The sequence below is a fragment of the Crinia signifera genome, chromosome 9 (genome assembly GCF_055691185.1).
Source record: "Crinia signifera chromosome 9, ASM5569118v1, whole genome shotgun sequence".
In the NCBI taxonomy this organism is placed as follows: Eukaryota; Metazoa; Chordata; class Amphibia; order Anura; family Myobatrachidae; genus Crinia; species Crinia signifera.
In genome coordinates this window covers 54,684,252-54,703,736 of record NC_139225.1, presented here as the reverse complement: position 1 = coordinate 54,703,736, position 19,485 = coordinate 54,684,252, and the positions used below count along the sequence as shown (strand labels likewise).

Genomic DNA, 19,485 nt, shown 5'->3' with positions numbered 1-19,485 from the left:
TCCGTTTACCCCCCCCCCCCAGCCCCTGTCCGTGAGGTGAATGGATGCCGCATACAGGTATTTATTCACCTCCTCTCTGCCTCTGCTGCTGCCTGCACAGTACAGCAGACGGCAGGGGAGGCTGTGTGTCCTCCCCACCCAACCTCCGGACTGATGCTGCGGTCCAGAGGTTGGGCTTCCCCTTTGCTGTAAACAGGAGCCTTGTCAGATGACCCGGCATACCCGTTTACATTGCCCACCTCCCCGTGTTCTACCCTGGTCAGGACCAGGGTATGATTCGTGGGTAAATGGACCCAGATTTTTTTTCAGCTACCCTTTTTACACCGACGCTGACCTGGGTCCACCCAGGGATTTTTTCCTCGGTATAAAAGGGGTATTAGTAACTCTTGTCTGGAGGGAGATACAGGGGGAGTATGAATTATTCATATCAAATGTGTCTGTCACCAGTGGTATGTGCTTGATGCAATGAGATGTGTGAGAGGATACACTAATTCTACAACATACAACTGATTTGGGCCTCAGCTGTGTCTCCCTTTAGGAAACAGTCATTATTTTTGAACAGCAACAATGTTGCTGCTATGACGAATTGCCTAAATATACACATCTACCACTAATCATTACAGCTATCCACTCATTCAGGAAAAGCATGTTAGAATCTCATATATGAAACTGTCAGGTAATGGATGGAGTTGAGGAAAATAATAACTAGCAAATAATCAAGAGATACAGGGCAAATTTACTAAGATGTGAAATACACTTCACAGGCCATGTTGCGATGGGCAACCAGTCAGAAGCTACTTCTTATTACTTTTTCACCCGTCTAGAAGATATTAGACAAGATATGTTTGGTTGCCCATATCAACATAACCTGTGAAGTGTATTTCACATCTTAGTAAATTTCCCCGACAATATCTAATGATCAGTCCAGAGTACAGTACAGTCTAATTTGAATGCACTTTTCTATTCTTTACACACATTTCTTTAATTTTATTTCACAGTTCCTAATATCTAATAAATATTTTATAATTATTAAAGGTTAATGTTTAATAAAATGCATCCATAAATGACAACAATGGTGCTTTTTCCAGCACATGTGTATAGAATATCAATGCAATAAGAACATATAAATATATAATAATTTATGTTGGTACAGATTGAGTATCCCTTATCCATATATCCCTTATCCAAATTATCCCTTATCCATAGTTTCCATAATGCAATTTTTTGGGGGTGTAAAAGCATTACTGGGGACATCTGTAACTGGCACTACTGGGGACACAATATGTAACTGCCATTAAATATGTGCAAGAAAATGATTGTTTAGCAATTCAGTGTCTGAGATGGGACACAAACTTTGTTTCATGTTTTAAAACTTTGCTTATGCACAAACAAAAGATATTTGTGCGTATTTCATGTGTTTGATGTGTTTATACAACATAAACGCAAGATACCTCATTCAAATATAAAAATATTCCAAAATATGGAATAATCTGTTATCCAAAAATATTCCAAAATATGGAATAATCTGTTATCCAAAATGCTTGGGACCAGAAGGCATGCCTTGAGAAAGATACTTTGTATCGAAACCGTTTGACTTGTGAGCATGGAGGAGGACTTAAGGGGACTCTTTACTGTTGATCAGCATCCAGGGACGCCTGTTGACATCTCATGCTTTTTTTGTCTGCATTTTCTCTGTAAACAAATACAAATGGTGAGAGTCCTATGATCCTATATCTGATGTAATTTCGTTTTATCTTGTTTTTATTAAAAACATATTGCACCATAATGTCTCTCTTATCTTTCTGAGTGCATATTCCACCCTCTTGGGCAAGAAAGGAGAGAGGAATCCATTGTTGGACATTATATTCCCCTCAATCAAGCATTTGTGTCTACCTTGATAGTAGACATAAGATTCTGGTACGAGTTGCAAACCATCTTGTCCTACATCTTATATGTTAATGTGTTACAGTATTACACAATTTTTCTTTTCTCTTTTTTGGGGTTGATTTTACTCAATGAGAGAAAAAAATCATCATTCCTAGCGCTCTGGGATCAGATACTCTTGTGGTATTGTATGTTTTTGATTGAAGTGGTTCTTCATTGTTTGATTGGTGTCCCTAAACTGCTTTAATCCCATGATTAATTAGTCTGAAATATTTTTTTGTAAAACACATATGATTTAACACTTTTCATCCCGATGCGTCGGAATTGGGTGAAAAGAGCTCAAATTGCAGTACTGTATGGGCACTTTTTATTTTCTCTTCTCTCACGGATAGGTATATGATTGGAGAAATCCTCATTGATCCTTTCTCTGGAGATGTTGCTTTCTAAGACCTTGCTGGTTCTGCAAGAGTTTCCTCCTGCGGACTAAGGGTGGTATTCAATCCCCACCGCTATTTCCAATGGAAATTGCTGTCTTGACCAACTGCATTGAAGAGGAAGATCGACAGAACGGGCCTGACTTTAAAAGCTGTTGGGCCCATTTTGTCGATAACGGCCGTGAATTTTCGCAATCACCACCAATCCATGGCCGTTTACGCGGACACGTCCCCTTTTCACCGATCGCCCACCTGCAATGACTGAGTGCCAGTAACTTTATCAAAATTGGTGTTTAAAATTGCAAAGCAAACCTCTTTATTCATGATTCCTTTTATATAGGAAATATAATCTTTTTTTTTTTTTAAACATTTTTTATATTAATTTATATAACAAATGTGAGTCACACTGGCATTTTTACCATATATTTTGCACATCTCTCACAGAGATGTTGGCACTTAATCAGTGGGGGGGGGCACTCCGGTGCTCACCCGCTCCCTGGGGGGGGGTGCTCCAATTTGGTCCTCCGCGGTGTTCCAGAAGGGGAGGTTGCCAGGGAGGGTGTGTCGGGTGCCGCTAAGCATGCCGGGTGTGGGGTGGGGGGTGGGTAATGCGGCGAGTGCCGCTAGGTAACTCCAGGGGTGGGGAGGGGGGCCTAGTCGCTCCGGAGGGGGGCAATTACATCCATCCTGGGGGACATTTCAGGATCAATGGATGGCTATGGGGAACCGGCTTCTGTACAATTTTCTAGAGTTCTGAGTTGGTTTGATTTATCTTTTTCCTGACTCTGTCCCTTTTCCAGGATCCACTCTTCATGGCTGGTGGACAGCACAGTGATCCTACTGGCTTCCATGTAGCAGCGAATGGGCTTCGGTCATAGATTTTCTCGGCTTTTCCATTGACGCTCCCTGGCGTCTTCCTCCATGGCTGCTTAAGTTGTAACAGGGCATGTACTTGGATCTAGATCTAGCCTGTCTTACTTTTGATGGGGTGTCTCAAGGCATCTATCCTGTGAGCTAGGGGGTTTTCATGATCAGTCATTGATTCCATGCTTCATGCCTGTTAACCTTCTGCCCCAGTTATCATTGGGTTTTTGTCGTTCCTTCACCTGTTGTTCGACTGGAGGTTTTACCCCTGAATGTTTCACCTCTTGCAAGTCCTGTCTTTCCTGAGGGTGGGTCCTAAGTTGGGTCTCAGCCTTTCTATCTTAATGGGGTTTCACCTCTTTTTATGCTCTTCAGGGGGCGGATTGTCTTATGGCCTGTACCACATACTTTTCTACAGGGTGTTCAATATGTAAAGTCAAGATTTGTTTTTGCAGTGGCATCCTGGAGCTTGACTTTGGTTGCTAAAGCTCTGCTTTCACCACCGTTTGAGTCTTTGGACACCTTGGACATTCGTGGGCCTATGTGGAAGTTTGTCTTCCTGCTTTCCAGATCCCTGGTGGGTGCCAGACCTGAGAGAATTAACTTGTCACTCACTATTTCTGTCACGTAGTTTCTTGGTTTCTCATAGTCTAAGATATTGGGCTCCTCTGGATTCTCCGCAGGTAGAGCCCTTCTTAGATGTTGTGCAAGCTCTGCTAAATTTTCTGGCTAGGACAAGGGATCTCAGTACTACAGAGTCTCTTTGCCTTTTTCTGCTTTTCACCGATGGAGCTGGTCCGCTACTAGGCATCCTCTGTCCACATTGCCCTGTTTAAATGTTTAACATGTTTGTTCTTTGGCAGCTCTTTCTGTTCCAGCAGGGGTGGCAGCTTTATCCACCTTGTCGGTGAGAACTTCTGTTCTGTTGACACCTTCGCTTTCTGGAGAAATATTCTCAGTGCTGCTCATTCCTATCCCATCTTTCAGGAGATAGCTTTAGACTGTTTCATTGTCTAAAGCCTGTGACTTTCTGTTCCCCTTTCTCACTTGTCTTGAGCTTGCTAGCTTAACTAGCCTTGCTAGGGGTGGTGTAGAGTGTAGAAGGAGATGGGGATGCTGCTGGGAAGAAAAAAGAAAACTGTTTGGTTCGAAGCTCCTCCTCCCTACCTATACCCACTGTCTAGACCAGTGGTTCTCAACCCCGCTCCTCAGAACCCCCACACAGTTCATGTTTTCCAGGTCACCTGTGCATTTTTAAAATGTGACAGTTGGTGATACAGAGTGCAGCTGCTGGTGACCTGGAAAACATGCACTGTGTGGGGGTCCTGAGGACCGAGGTTGAGAACCACTGGTCTAGGGTCTAGACCCTATGGATCTCAAAGAACATGATTTAACAAGGTAAGAACATAAATATTCTCCTCTTCTCATGCATTTATGGTTTGTTTTTATTTTGTATAGGGCCGTTATGGTTGTTGTCGGTTTCTGCGAGATGGATACAGTACTCCAAAAGAGGTATCATTTCCAAATTCCTTCCAAAGATTAACTGCAATATAAAATAAGAGGGTGCAGTATGTGGAACCTTTTGATAAAGCTACCTGTGGTTTGTATATGTATCCGTAAATAAATGTCATCTATAAATAATGCTATGCTTTTTGTTTATGGTAGGATCCCAGCAGACTATACTATGAGCCTGCAGAGCTGAAACTGTTTGAGAACATTGAATGTGAATGGCCACTGTTCTGGACTTATTTAATCCTTGATGGTATTTTCTTCGGCAACATAGAGCAGGTGAGTCATGGAAGCTAAAAATAAAAATTACCATCGGTCAAACTTAAGCGCTGGTCCTAGTATTACTGGTAAGACCTTTTTACTATCCTGAGTGCAGCTACATCCCCTTATTCAGACGAATTGCGAGCCTCCACACATAGACAAATAGAGAGGATGGTGGTATCCAAAGTGATCACCTTTTAAGAGGTTCAGCTTTACCCAATATGTAACGAACACAACAGTATATGTAAAAATATATATTGTCATTTAATATACAATAAATAATATCTGATATTCTCAGGAGTGCACTCCATTTACAATTAAAACACATGACATACTACATATACAAAATAATAAATAATAAATATGCAAACAATGCTAACCACTCTCAGGTTTCAAATTATGAGACATATATAGCTTGGATTAAAAATTCCCAAATGGATTGTAGGCGGAGGCTATGCGAAAGTCACCACTCCCACTTATGATGTAAATATCTCTGCTGGCCATGCGATACATGAAATAGGTCCTTGCTTTGACATAATGATAATCCTTATTGGTGATGGTATGATTAAGTCTCTCCCCTTGCAGGGGGTAGGCTCCATACAGCGTGGTGCCAGTAGATTATAAGTGCAGGTCACGGGTATGATGGAACAAGGGGTATTCCCAGCAGCAGCATTTCATAATGACTGCTGTAAAATATTTCATAATGACTTAATTTATTGTTTTATGATCTCTGTCATCCCCTTCTTTGTTCTCTGACACAGGTACAGGAATACAGAGAGGCACTTGAAAGTGTACTAATTAAAGGAAAGAATGGCGTGCATCTAGTTCCAGAGCTATATAGTGTGCCAGAGGACAAGGTGAATCCTCATGGATTTTATAAACCAGGGAATTTAGAATATTTTAATGCTAAAGATGATTGTTGTCTTGTTTGACAGGTTGAAGAAGAGTATGAACATCCACACACTGTGGATCGCATACCTATGGGAAAGCTGCCACATATGTGGGGCCAATCTCTTTATATTCTAGGCTGTCTTATGTCAGAGGTGAGTCTTTGTCAAAAGGTTTGTGATAATGCAAATGTTGTGTTATAGAAAAATGAGTATTGATACTTCTGTAATTGCTAGGGGAAGAATTACACAATAATACATGTTTACAAATGGTTATGTAGATTCCAATATTCAGTTAATTTAAGAACACCGATATTAAAAATCGGAAATTATATAATATAAAATTGAAACAAATGATTCCAGATTTACAGTAAATTATATATAGTATTGACAACACCAGTATTAACTCACATAATCCATACCCTCACCTCTTCCCTTTTCCCATCGCTTGTGTTGCATCTAACGGTTTTCACTTTGTCTATCACACAGGTTCTCAAACTCGATCCTCAGGCCCCCACACAGTTCAAGATTTCCAGGTCACCTGTGAATTTTTAAAGTGTGACAGTGCATCTGCCAGGTGCCCTGGAAAATGTGAAGTGAGGACCGAGTTTGAGAACCACTGGTCTATCATAATCTGATTTATATATTTTATATTTTTATTTGTTGTTTACCTATGTTCTTTTTGAAAAATATGTTTTGATTACTTGTAATGACATTTGTTTTCTTTTTTCCTCTGGCTTGTCATTTGTTTGTGGGACAAATGTAATAAAACATAAAGGGGGTATGCTATTAGCCCAGATAAATTTTTGTCCTATAAAAACAGCATAATATCATGATTATGCTTTGCATACCCAATAAGGACATCGGGGCTATTTTGATAGCCTCACTAGAAATAATTACCCTGGGTCATTGACAGCATGATGCAAAGAAAACAAAAAATTTACAGAAACCGCCACATCTGTTAAAGTGCATAATTAACAAATTAATACTAATAAGATCCACTACGTGCTTTGTAATAAAGTATCAATTCTTAATATACTGTGACATAAATATTAATATATGTTAAAATAAGTCAACAATACAGTAGCATTTTCCTTGGTTATTTATTTTTGCTCCTAAAATATTTCCAGAACAATTAAAACAAAACCCAGACAAGACAAAAATCATGAGATTGTCTTATTATCATGGTTTGAAAAACCTCACATTGTAGTTCCTGGATTTATAGATGTAGCTGGGCTCCTCGTTTCCATGATGCGCACTCACAGGCATATGTATGGTGGCAAGCTACAGTGTACACCATGCTGCGACTAGTTGGAGCCTGCATTCGCTCCATAAAAGTCTATGGAGCGCACGGGCACACACTAGTTGCGCCAGTTATGCTGTGTTGTGTTTGCATCATGGGATGATAGTTTGGCTGCATCTGTATTTTTAGGTACATGCTCACATAAGTTTGTTGGCATGTTGATTTGTTTTGTCCTAAGTATACTGTTACATTTATGACATTGGGTGAAATGTAAGAAGGGCCTGATTCTGGTTCACTTGCAAAACCATATGCACTGCAGGGGGGTAGATGCAACACATGCAGAGGGATTTAGATTTGGGTGTTTTTTTTTTTACTTCAAACGGATATCTATATTGCAGTGTAAGAATAAAACAGTCAGTTTTTTCCCTGCACAGAAAAAAATCCCACAAATCTAACTCTCTCTGCACATGTTACAACTGCCCCCTGCAGTGCACATGGTTTTGTCCATTAGAGAAAATGAACCAGAATCAGGCCCTAAAAGTAAAACCTCCAAAAGCTGCTCTACCTAAATCCCCATATGTATCAAGCTCCTGAAAGTGAAATGTTCTAGAGCATGTACCCAAAGTTTCCTGTTGAAACCTATAGACTTATTGCAAGAAAGAAATGATAGACATAATTTGATTAGTTGCTAATTACCACTTTTTAGTAATAGAAGTTTTAGTAAATATACCCCACAGTGTGTTTAAGTGACTGCTTTAAATATAGGCTGGAGTGATAATTGTTAAAATGAAAACTATTTGTGTAGAAATTACAGGGGGATTCAATTATGGGTGAATTGCTGTTGCCGCGGAGTGTAAACACCAGCAATGGCAGCCCGATTTACCATATTTGGCTGGTTGGAGGAAAGACCGATTCACCTGAAAGTGCTTTTTACCTATGGAGTGAGGTCCCAGCCTCAGTAAAGTGTGGTAGCGTCAGACAGATCATTGGGCTAATCAATTCGGGTTAAATCCCCCTTAAGTGTGACTCTGCAACAGTTCTGTTCTAAATGATAATCTTGCTATTGTCAGCCTAGTTCCTCAAACTTGTCCCTTTAGGAAACAATAATAGACTGCACCTAAATATTGTGTCTTCCGGAGCTACTGGTTATATTACTCAATGTGGATAGCAGAGTACATATCCATGCCACACTATTGTAGTTTGGAATCGAGTTCATCCCTTGCAGGGAAGTCCTAAGCCTGGTCATTCATTTAGTCAACCACTTTTAGTAGCTCATTTAAAAGTGATAAGTAGCCCGGCAAAAATCCACACACATGAAAAACTAGCGTTACAATTTTCTAATGTTCGCTTCTTTTTTTTCCTCATTCTGCTATCCTCCCCATAAAGATGTTAAAAGTAGAGATAGGCAGGTTTGGTTTTATCCGGATTTACCCTGATCTCAAAGCAGCATGTTATTGCCTATCTAAAACACATAACAGCTGATAGCCAATCGGAAAAATCCGAATGTGCAATAATTTGGTAAGAACCAAATAAATCCGAACCTGCACATCTCTAATAAAAAGGAGATAGTGATTTATAGCTTTGAAAAATAAAATGGTGATACACTCGCAAATCATGTGGGATGGCAGTTTTTAAGAAACAAAGGGCCTGATTCAGACCTTATTGCATGGTTGCTAATTAGCAGTGGCCAGTAATCGTGTAAGCACCGCCCCTCTAGAGTGAAATCCTGCCTTGCGAATGTATGTCCTCGCTGTGCACATAGATGTGTATTTCAGCAAATCTATTTGCAGCCCTGCAAATATGTCCCAAACCATTTGTAAGCCGCTCACCATCAATTGATTTCCCCACTGGTCAGCACTGATCGAAGGCTCTGAGTAGCGCTGAACTTGGCGGCTGCAATGAAATCAGCCTGATTGAGGCCGGAGCTGATGTCGCACACCCTCCCCTAAAATGCTTGGGTATGCCTGGGTTTTCCCTAGTCATGCCTGCTTTTTTTTCTTTTTTAGCATGCCCATTGAACAGCCGGTTACAACCCACAGGTGCGGTCTTCCTGCCAGTCACCTTGTGTCACGCACTCTCATTGTGGCCCAGACGCATGCGCAGTCTATCGACAAAACGCTGCTGTGATCAGTTCTTAATCAGGCACACATTTTTGTGCCTCTAACTTGTTAATGGGGATGGCATTTATCATAGAAATCCATATAAATTGGTGCTTTAGAGTTGGTCATAAGTGGCAAGTGTGTGTGACTGCAGTATGTCTGGTACTTAGCATGGAAATATTTGTTTAATATGACTAATCCTGTGCATTAGGGTGTGAGAATGCTGCTGTTATAACCAGCGCAGGGCTGGTCTTGCAAACACTTGAATTGTATTTTCACCACTTTAAACAGGACCTAATTTAATTAAATCGCCCCCCTCAAGGTTCCCTTTGAGAAACAGAAAGGTGTGTGTTGCTGTTCATGTTCCAAAGCACATCTGCTCACTACATCATATTTCATGGCAAACTGGTAATTTCACACATGGCAAACTGGTAATTTTTTTAGTCAAAACTCTAAATAATAAAACTACTAACTCCAATTTTTTATATTTAGATTGATTCTTTTTTTTTTGTAAAAAGAAAAAACATGTTTTTGGTGTGCTTTCCACAGTGGCAGAATGCTGTTTTTATATTGCTCTTTTTTATCTGGTTTAATAATACTCTTCCCACCCTGTACTTTGTCACTGTATATCCCTGCTTTATCCTCTCAGGGATTCCTAGCGCCTGGAGAGATAGATCCTCTCAACAGAAGATTTGCCACTGTCCCCAAACCAGATGTGGTTGTTCAAGGTCAGTGAGTTGTGAACCTTTGGGGTCGCTGATGAAGCACATTTAGGTAGATATTTCCATAGATCACCAGCTGAGATTTTGCACTAGGTTCTTCAGCTACAGTACATACCTGACATTCACACTAAATACAGGTGACTCCCACACACAATGAAATAACTTATGGCACAGCATATGATAACCACAGGATTGCAAGGGGAACCAACATGCGTACATCCTCCTTCTATGATCCCATAAGTTGCCCTGGGAGATGTTTTTTTTGGTATGGATCATTAGGTCGACGTGACTTTAGGTTGACAGGTTCATTAGGTTGACATTAGTAAGGTCAACAGGGTCATTAGGTCGATATTGAAAAAGTCAACGTGTTGTTTTTTTTTGTATTTTTTAACCGGAATGTCAACACTGTCGACATAAACACTAAATCATAGTACCGTGTCCCGTTGCATGGCTCACTGCAATCATCATGCTTTCGGCACGGTGCCTCGCTACACTCGGCACACTATTTTATTCTCCCACCACGCCCTAAGTAGATGGTAGGGCATGAAATACCACCTGTCAGCACATGTCGTGTTGACATGGACACAGAAACATAGCACAGCGTCCCCTTTCATGGCTCGCTACACTCGCCATGCTTTAGGCATGGTGCCTCGCTACACTCAGCACACTATTTTATTCTCCCACCATGCACGCCCAAGTGGATGATACAGTAGGGCATGAAATACCGCCTGTCGGCACATTGTGGCTCAAAAACAGTTACAACCCATGTCGATCTAATGACTCTGTTGACCTTACCCATGTCGACCTAATGACTCTGTTGACCTTACCCATGTCGACCTAATGAGCCTGTCGAGCTTAAGTCATGTCGACCTAATGCTTGTCGACAATCATGCTGGTGTTACAGTGACGTATCATGGTTTTTTGGGAGCTATAGTCACCTGGGGCTTGGAAATTGTAAATGTGTAAAGGGAGCTAGAACCTGAAAGTACAGGTTTCTGAGCAAGAATGCCCATATTTTTAAATCAGCCATACTTTACAAGGTAAAATTAACCTGGTTCTGCCTTGCAAAGGATTTTTACTTTAAAAGTACGGGCATTCTGGCTTGGAATCCCACTCTTCCAGCTTATCGCACCCGATAACATTTACCTGCATGTGTCAGATATTCCAGATTTCGTTTACTATTGGAGATTTCATTTCCAACAGCCACTCTGTTCAGGCAGTTTCATATCCTGTATCTCGCATTGTTATTTGATTGCACTACTGTAAGTTCCTGTCGGAATATCTAAATCAATGGGTGCACTCCCAGTTAATGATGTGGGAGTTTGAGGAACGGAAGGCAGTAGTGGAATAGGGCAGGGATGGGCTGTTTTATAGCATGATGCATAGGCTATTTGAAGAAAAGGGACCTCTGTTTGGTTGAAAACATATATATTTGTGAACTAAAGTTTATTTAATATTTACCATAGAGAATTTCCCCAGATGTACAGTAAGTTTATATGTTGAATTCTGAATAGTTTGAGTGGACAGAGGTATACAGTAGAAATACTTTCTTTTTTCCACACAAATTTGAAATGCGCTCACCTACGCTTCTACCCGAATGAACACTGTAGTTCAATGGCATGGCCAGGACTGGATGCATTTTCTGCACAACAGCATAATTTGTTTTACTTTTATAACTCTATTTTATAACCTTTTTACCACTATGGCTGTTCAGTGGTATCTTTACAGTGGTGTCTGTAGAAAGCAGCAGGTGTAGAGGTACTGCTGCTCCTCCTCTGGTCACCCCTGCTCTCTATACAGTATGGCCTGGGTGCAGCACTTCTGGAGCTGTAGGAGCTGGGTCAGGTGGTTGCTGTTCTGTAACTCCCAACAAGGAAGAGACTGCTTGGACAGGGGCATGGATCAGGTCTTTGGGATTATCAATGTCGATTTATCACAATTATTTTGATTAATTTTAGGAGCTGTTACTTATCAGAAGGATCAAGCCTAAAATAATGATATTTGTGGTATTACCTGGTCCATGTTTGGTGTGGCCATCCCTTTGCTTGGTTTTCGATTGAAACTGTTTACTGACACAACAAATAAATGTGGGGAATGCAGAAAAGTGGAGATTGTAGTAATACACCTGGGAAATGCTGACAGGACAATAAAGGAACTTTGGTGGTGTGAGATTTGAGAAGAATTTGTGACTCTGGTAGGTAGTTAGGAGGAAAGGTAATCAGATTTCTTTGGACAAATTTAACTTTAGGAAGTGTTGGGATATCCATGTGGACATTAGCTGTGAGAGATAGAAAAGGGAAACAAGAGGGGTGTAGTCGGCACAGGTGATAATGGAGATCGAATGACTGAATTAGTTTCCCAAGAGAAGAGATGTACGGTTAGAAAAGGAGAGCCCCAAGCTTTGAAGGTCAGTGGAGGCAAAGTTCTGCAGAAGAGGGTGGTCAACAGAGTAAAAGATGTCACAGAGATCCAGGAGGATCGGTATGAAGAAGTGATCCTTGGACATTGCTGCAAGTAGATCATTGTCATATTCATGTGTGGAGACTTATCAGAATGATAGGTGCAAAGTCCTGATTGCAGAGTCTAGATTTTAGTGAGAGGAATTCGAGAGAGGTGTCTGCAAATGAAGTAGTGGAAGCAACTTGGAAATGTTGTAGTTGGAGGGGCTAATTCGAGACATGATATCTTTAGGGTCAGTCAGATGATTTTGTGTTTTTAAAGGAAAATGTCAAGGTGTTAGGAGGTGGGCATGCAGTAGGAGGTGATGGACTATAGAAGTTGGCATGGGTTTTGGGGTGTAATTCAGACTTGATTGCTGCTGAGAAAATTAGCAGCGTCCATCGATCAGGTAGATGCCTCCCCAATAGTGTTAAATCACACCTTGTGAATTAATGGATGTGTACACCTAGCATAAATTTCACAGTTGAGCAAAATGGTCAATACTCTTAGTTACAGGCTCACCATTGAATGAGAACCAGTTATCAGAAGCTAATTGTAGGCACCAGTTATCAGAAGCTAGTTGTAGATACAAACTTCCTCGGCAGCTGCAATAAATACAGCATTATCTGGCCTGGAGCTGATGTCACACACGGGTGTGGTACACTGTGTGTGCCAATTAGCAGGTGGCCGTCCGGAACCCATCTGTTGGTATTTTGACAGTCGGGATCCCGATGTTCGGTAAATGCCTGTCGGGATCCCGACTGTCAGTACCCCGTCCGGTACCCGTGATGGGTGCCGGACGGGGTACTGACAGTCGGGATCCCGACAGGCACACTCTCCTTTAAAAGCTTTGCAACGCCTGTATTTTTCTAGGCACGAGTAGTGTTTTTTATGTCACACCTGTGTTTTATTTCGCACTTCCACTAAACGACCAGTTACATCCCCATATGACCTGTCAGTCACCTTGTGAGCAGCTAGCAAAGGAAAAAAAATAGCAAGATTTCTTTGCTAACAGGCATCACGCATGCGTACCACAGGCCATGCTCATGCGCTGTGTATCGATAATTGGGCCATCTGATCTGAATTGGACCCTGTGTACTGCAAAGCGCACAAGACCAGTTAATCCAGAAAGAAGTAAAAGCTGAACAAGTACAGAATAAAAATATGATTATGATCAGATAAGACAACAATTTGGATAGATGGGACTGTCCTTTATTGGCAATTTATAGATGTAAAAACCACATAAATATGTAAATAATAATAATATTTGATGATTGCAGACAATTAATGCCTTTTCACCGCGGTTTTAATTTAATTTACTGAGATTGTGTATATTATCATGTACAATTTAGTTTGGGTTAGAAATGGGGCTGTAATCATCCCATATGTATGCCCCATTAGAGGATGGATTCGCGGTTTTGACTATTTCAGATTGTATTACAGGTTTTATCTAGTACTGTTTACTGGGTGTGTGTGGTGTTATGGTCTATATTGTACTTTGGATAACTGGAGAACCATACAATTTGCTGAATGTCTAGTACAGTCAGAAGCCCAATTTTAGTGCATAGCATGCTGCAATAGTACAACATTGTACATTTGATCTCCATGAGAAATATAAACTACCAACTTCCTATTTATATGGTACCACATGTTGCAATACCCTTTACCTAATCTTTCTGCTACCTTACATGGAGCCCTGGAGCTGATGGAGCCCTGGAGCTGATGGAGCCCTATAAAAACAATTTGGAAGTAGTCACTGGACTTATTAAATTAAAGTGGTGTTATCTGCGCACCAAGTTAACAAATTTTGGGGAACTTCTGTAAAGGTTGGAAAAGTGGACAGGCAAAGAAGTATGGGTATTTTAACCTCCCATCATGCCGAAGTGGATGGTAGGGCATGAATTACCACCTGTCTGAACATGTCGGCTCAAATAATTAACAATTTTCACTGTCCACTTTCCTATTGTTGACCTTCCGACCCTGTTGACCTTAGCCATGTCAACCTATTTTAGGTGGCGACCCAAGGCCTATCGACCTTCAGTGGTCGACCCAATTCATGGCGACCTTAATAGGGTCAACCTAAAGACCGTATCCCCCCCCCCCCTGTAGTAACCAATCATGTTCTATCAATCATTTTATGAACTTGAGCTGATTAGATGTTATGGGCTGTTTCTCCACTGGTCCACTTCCTTTACGCCTTGCTTTTTTTGATACAAATCTTCCCCACACGTAGTCTGGAGCAGGTTATGTTTCATTTCACTGAAGAATGATTTTTCTTACATTTACTCTCCGTATTGTTTGTTATGCTGCCACATCTTTTTCACAATGGGACCAATTTATTAAAATTCATTAATAAATTACAGCACCCATAAATGATATGCATTTTTTTCACTTTACAGCAGAAATAAGGCCAAAAGTTACATAATTTAAGTAAAATGTGCTGACCTATCATCCATAAATGTGTGGCGATGGACAGAGCTGTTTTCATAATGACTAAATAATGACTGAGGCACCCCTGCACCCCAATATCGGTACCACTAGATTAGTATGTAATTGCATGATGTACAATTTACCTATCTTCTAATAACATTACTCTTAGCCCTTGTCATGTCTGTGATAGAAGGGTTTCTGATTTGATCTACATCTCTTTCTAGTTTGTATCTTAGCAGAGACTGAGGAGATCCAGGAAATCCTTAAAAAACATGGTATTGAGGTGGAGACAGTGGCCATTGTGAACCCTATCAGGGTACAGCCAGCTAGAATTTTGAGTCACATCTATGCCAGACTTGGTGAGTGCTTAATCTACAAATTTGTGTGTGACATTAATTTGTACATGAAAGTCTAAGGTGTTTGTTTTAATATATCTAAAGGCCCCCATACATTAGTCCGACTTGCCCTAAGGACAAGTCGGACCTGATTCCCCCCTGCAGCTCCCCGGGAGGGGGACACACGATTTGGCACTTGATGTGCCAAGTTTTGCAAATGATACATCGCATGCGATGTATCATTTGCAACTCCCGGGGAGTTGCAATGTGAAGGGAGCAGGGGGCAGGGGGACATTGAGGCGGCTGGGGGGATGGACGCTGCGGGGGACACAGAGGCGGCAAATACTTACAGCTGAGCCGGCCGGGGGGAGCCGGGAGCTGTCTGTACTGAAAAAAAAAAGCCCATACAATGAATGGGCAGCCTGTGATTGGCTGCTGAGCGCTCTCTCAGTTAATTGCTGACTGGCTGAGAGAGCGCTCAGCCAATCACAGGCTGCCCATGCATTGTATGGGCTTTTTTTTTTTCCTTCCGTACTGACAGTGACAGCTCCCCCTGCCTGGCTCAGCTGTAAGTAATTGCCGCCTCTGTGTCCCCCGCAGCGTCTGTCCCCCCAGCTGCCTCGCAGCGTCCCCCCCACCTGCATTGACGGCTACCTGGGGGAGTGGAAGGCGCAGATGGAGACCGGGGGCGCGGCGGGAGAAAATAAAGAAATCTTATTCAAAAGACCGGGCGGTCGCTCAGCCAATCAGCGGCCGCCCGGTCTTTTGAATAGGATTTCTTCCTATTCTCCCGCTGCGCCCCCGGTCTCCATCTGCGCCGCCTGCGGTCCTCGCCTGCCGCTCCCCCAGGTACCCACAGATATATCGGATCTGAACATCGTGGGTGCTAAAAAGCACCCATGATGGGTCAGATTCCGATATATCTGATGTTCAGCAGGTCCGACGCCGTGATCCGATCCGATGTGCGCGGGACCGCGCATCAGATCAGATGTCAAACACCTGCGATTTTGGGCCGATTTCACCCGATTCACCTAAGTTTACCCCATCAAATGGGGTTTACCCCATCAAAAGTTTACAAATCATGCAACACAATAGTAACCCCCTTATACTGTACTTGCTTCTTGCACATTATGCCACATGGAATTCGGTACTTATGTAATATCTGGACTCCCGTTTTTCTTATGAGACCGCGTCCCCTCGCGGGGCTCGCTGCACTCACCACGCTTCGGGCACGGTGGCTTGCTGCGCTCGCCACACTATATAAAATCAACTCCATGTGTAGTTGGATAGTAGGGGTATGAAAAAATGGGGTGCATTTAACATGGGAGTCCAGATAATACATAAGTACCCAAAATTCATACCGATTGAGCAAAACTTCACATTTTGACACATGGATTGAGCCAAAATACACACTATACCAGGCATGTCCAAACAGTGGCCCCCCAGTACACGTCCCAGCATGCCTTGACATAGTTTTAGCATTCCCTAATTGCAAAACTGATGGGACTTGTAGTTTCACAGCTGGAGGGCCATAGTTTGGACATGCCTGCACTATACCAAACAGATTGAGCAATAATGCACAATATGCTTCATAAATAGCGGCATTGCGCGCCAAAGGCGCACATTAAAAATTTACACCATAATGCCCATTACATGTTAAGCCTCACACTATAATCTCCATTACGTATTATGCCAAACACCATAATGCCTATTAAAAATTATGCTACATAAGTATTGCTTACCTACATGCTCATTGCCAGGGGTTCCATGCTCATTGCCATGTAGGATTACATGCTCATTGCCAAGGGGGAATACATGCTCACGGCAACTGTGGGACATTCGCCGCCGGGCAGAAATTACAGCCATTAACAGCTGCGCAGAGAGCAGGAGGCTGCCCAGCTGTATTCAGAGCACTGCATGTCCTGGCTATTTGAAATAATACCCCTTTCATACCAGAAAATGCAGGGAATATGGTCCCAGGATCATGCAGGGACATTCTCATACTGGCTCCTTTTACACCAGCCTAGTCCCTGCATTTTCTGGTGTGAGGGGGAGAGAAAACCACCCCCGCCCCCCTTTAAACAACCAGCTATATCTTCGGAACCAACTGACCCATTTACATGTAGACTTCGAATGATTTTGGCCCGTGAAACTGAGCCGTTTGGTTCCAGAGAAATCTGTCCTCAAACAACATGAACAGCCATGAAATTACATTTCAGAAATGGAAAAAAAAAATAGTTTTACCTGCAATATCTCTAGAACCAATGAACCCATATGGACCAGGTATCAGATTGAAGGCCCAGCGATTTGGGTTCGACTGAGATCAACCTTGAGCTTCTGTGATGCCGGAGGGGGAACTGGCAGCCGTTGGAACCGGGTGTAGGTCGGAATAAGCGGGTCCCATGTTATCCTATGGGGAAAACATTCCAGGTTTGCCTGGTGGTATCTCCGGCTAGCGACGCGGGGCTGGTCTCGTTGGAAAGCCCTGGCCCTCAGCTACAAAATGAGCCTATTTGGAGAGTGGGCCTGGAGCTATAGCTCCATCAGGCCCATTGTTAATCCGGCCCTGCTGATGTGGAGTTGAGCTGAGGAAGGCACCTGGTGCATTATTCGTTTATTCAAGCATTTTTAACATTGATTTATTTTCACTTTGGTGTATGTAATCTGCCCAGCAACTGAAAGCAGGTTGTGTATAGGATTAAATGTTACAGGCTACCATATGCTGCTCCTGGTGCAATTCTAGTCTTTGAGGGTTATTCAGATCTGATTGCTAAGCTGCTTTTTGTCTCAAATGGACAATACCATGTTGCACTGCAGGTGAGGCAAATGTAACATGTGCAGGGTGAGAGTTGTGCCCGTTACACGGAGCGAGTTAGCCTTTGTGCTGAGCAATCTAGTTAAGGACAGAGATTGCTCAGCACACAGCACTGCTGAGCGATCTATCATGGCCAGTGTTCTCTGGTCAGGCAATGGCGATGCACGGGGCCGTGGATTGCCTGGGGCCATACACGCTGGCCGATCCGTGCTTCATTTTTAAGTGATCCAAACAAATCGCTTAGAAATGGGGCTGAAATCACCCTGTGTCTATGACCTGTTACAGTTTTGCTCCTCTGCTGCTAGATTTAAAGATTAAAGTTTTAAATCAGGACCAGGTTGTTTTTGTTTAACACTAAGAGGGGTATGCAATCTGGGAACGTGGCTGTCGATCCCCACCGACAGCCGTGATCCTGGCCCGTTTGCGGTCAGATCGACCTCATAACGCCAGACGATGGGCACAAAACGGCCACGGATTGTCGATCTGCGGCCTGGATCATGACAATCCACGGCCGTCATCGGCAGAACGGGCCCCACAGCTTCTGAAGTCGGGCCCGTTCTGCCGTGATCCCACATCAATGCTGCACATTGCATACCCCCTTAATTGTATTAAATCTATCGGCTATAGTGCTGAAATTGCCCTGGGACCATCAAATCAGAGCTTGTTACATTTGGGCCATATACTATTATTTTCTATGTCAAATTATGTTTTTATTTTTTTATTTTTGTACTCTTTACATGTAATTTGCAGTGATACCATTTTTAATGGAATTTTTTTCGATGCAGGACGCAATAAAAAGATGAAACTCACTGGAAGACCCTACAGAAATATGGGTGTTTTGGGGACCTCAAAATTGTACAGTATTCGCCAGAACATGTTTGCTTTCACCCCACAGGTATTTAAATGTACTTTGCTCTTGAAATTCTTTGTTTTTGTAATATTTTATTGAAATTACATTTTTTAGAAAGATTAAGCACCCCACTTTTAGGGAGTATATTCAATTAGCCTCAGTAAACTACTTCTGCTAATTTGGTTCCTTTGCGGGGATAACCCCTGATAACCAGTCCTCAGCGCTATGATAACACATGGGCATGATACTGATGAAAATGTTTGATTGAAGCTGCTGTTGAGCTGACTTGTCATATACTCTTCACAAAAAAAATGTAAAAGGCTTCTATCAAATGGACTGTGTGCTCAGGGGCAAACGCAGGATTTTCAAAAGGGGGTTTCAAGAGAGGGGCGGAGCAATGCACAGAGATGGGCACTTAGGTGACCCAGTATATGCCGGGTCAGTTAACGTATTATAGATAGACCAAATGTATATAAATAATAATAAATATATATATATATATATATATACACATTGTTGGTGCTGGCTGGCACTCTGATTGCTGTCACAGGTTGCTTGCCCGGTGCCTTCCGTAACTTCCCCTCTGGTGAGGTGGGGAGTATATGGCGTGGTGTAAACGGCGGCACTCCCAGACTGGGAAATAAAGTACAACAAATGCCCAGCTTTGGATCAACGTTTCAGTGCCCGTGCACTTTTATCAAGATCAGCAGAAT

The 19,485-nt window shown here is 42.3% G+C and overlaps 1 protein-coding gene across 10 annotated transcripts in view; it reads left to right on the top strand.

Moving 5' to 3' along the window:
• Window positions 1-19,485, top strand: part of PHKA1 (phosphorylase kinase regulatory subunit alpha 1) — a 295,837-nt gene that overhangs the window by 121,310 nt on the left and 155,042 nt on the right. For all 10 annotated transcript variants that reach the window (XR_014460676.1, XM_083159090.1, XM_083159086.1 and 7 more), the window contains 7 exons: window positions 4,641-4,694; window positions 4,848-4,970; window positions 5,714-5,809; window positions 5,888-5,995; window positions 9,831-9,909; window positions 14,997-15,131; window positions 18,708-18,817. Coding sequence is in view for 9 of the 10 variants with exons in the window: in XM_083159090.1 (XP_083015216.1) it covers window positions 4,641-4,694; window positions 4,848-4,970; window positions 5,714-5,809; window positions 5,888-5,995; window positions 9,831-9,909; window positions 14,997-15,131; window positions 18,708-18,817 (705 nt within the window). In the remaining variant the exon portion in view is untranslated. The remainder of the gene's footprint in view (window positions 1-4,640; window positions 4,695-4,847; window positions 4,971-5,713; window positions 5,810-5,887; window positions 5,996-9,830; window positions 9,910-14,996; window positions 15,132-18,707; window positions 18,818-19,485) is intronic.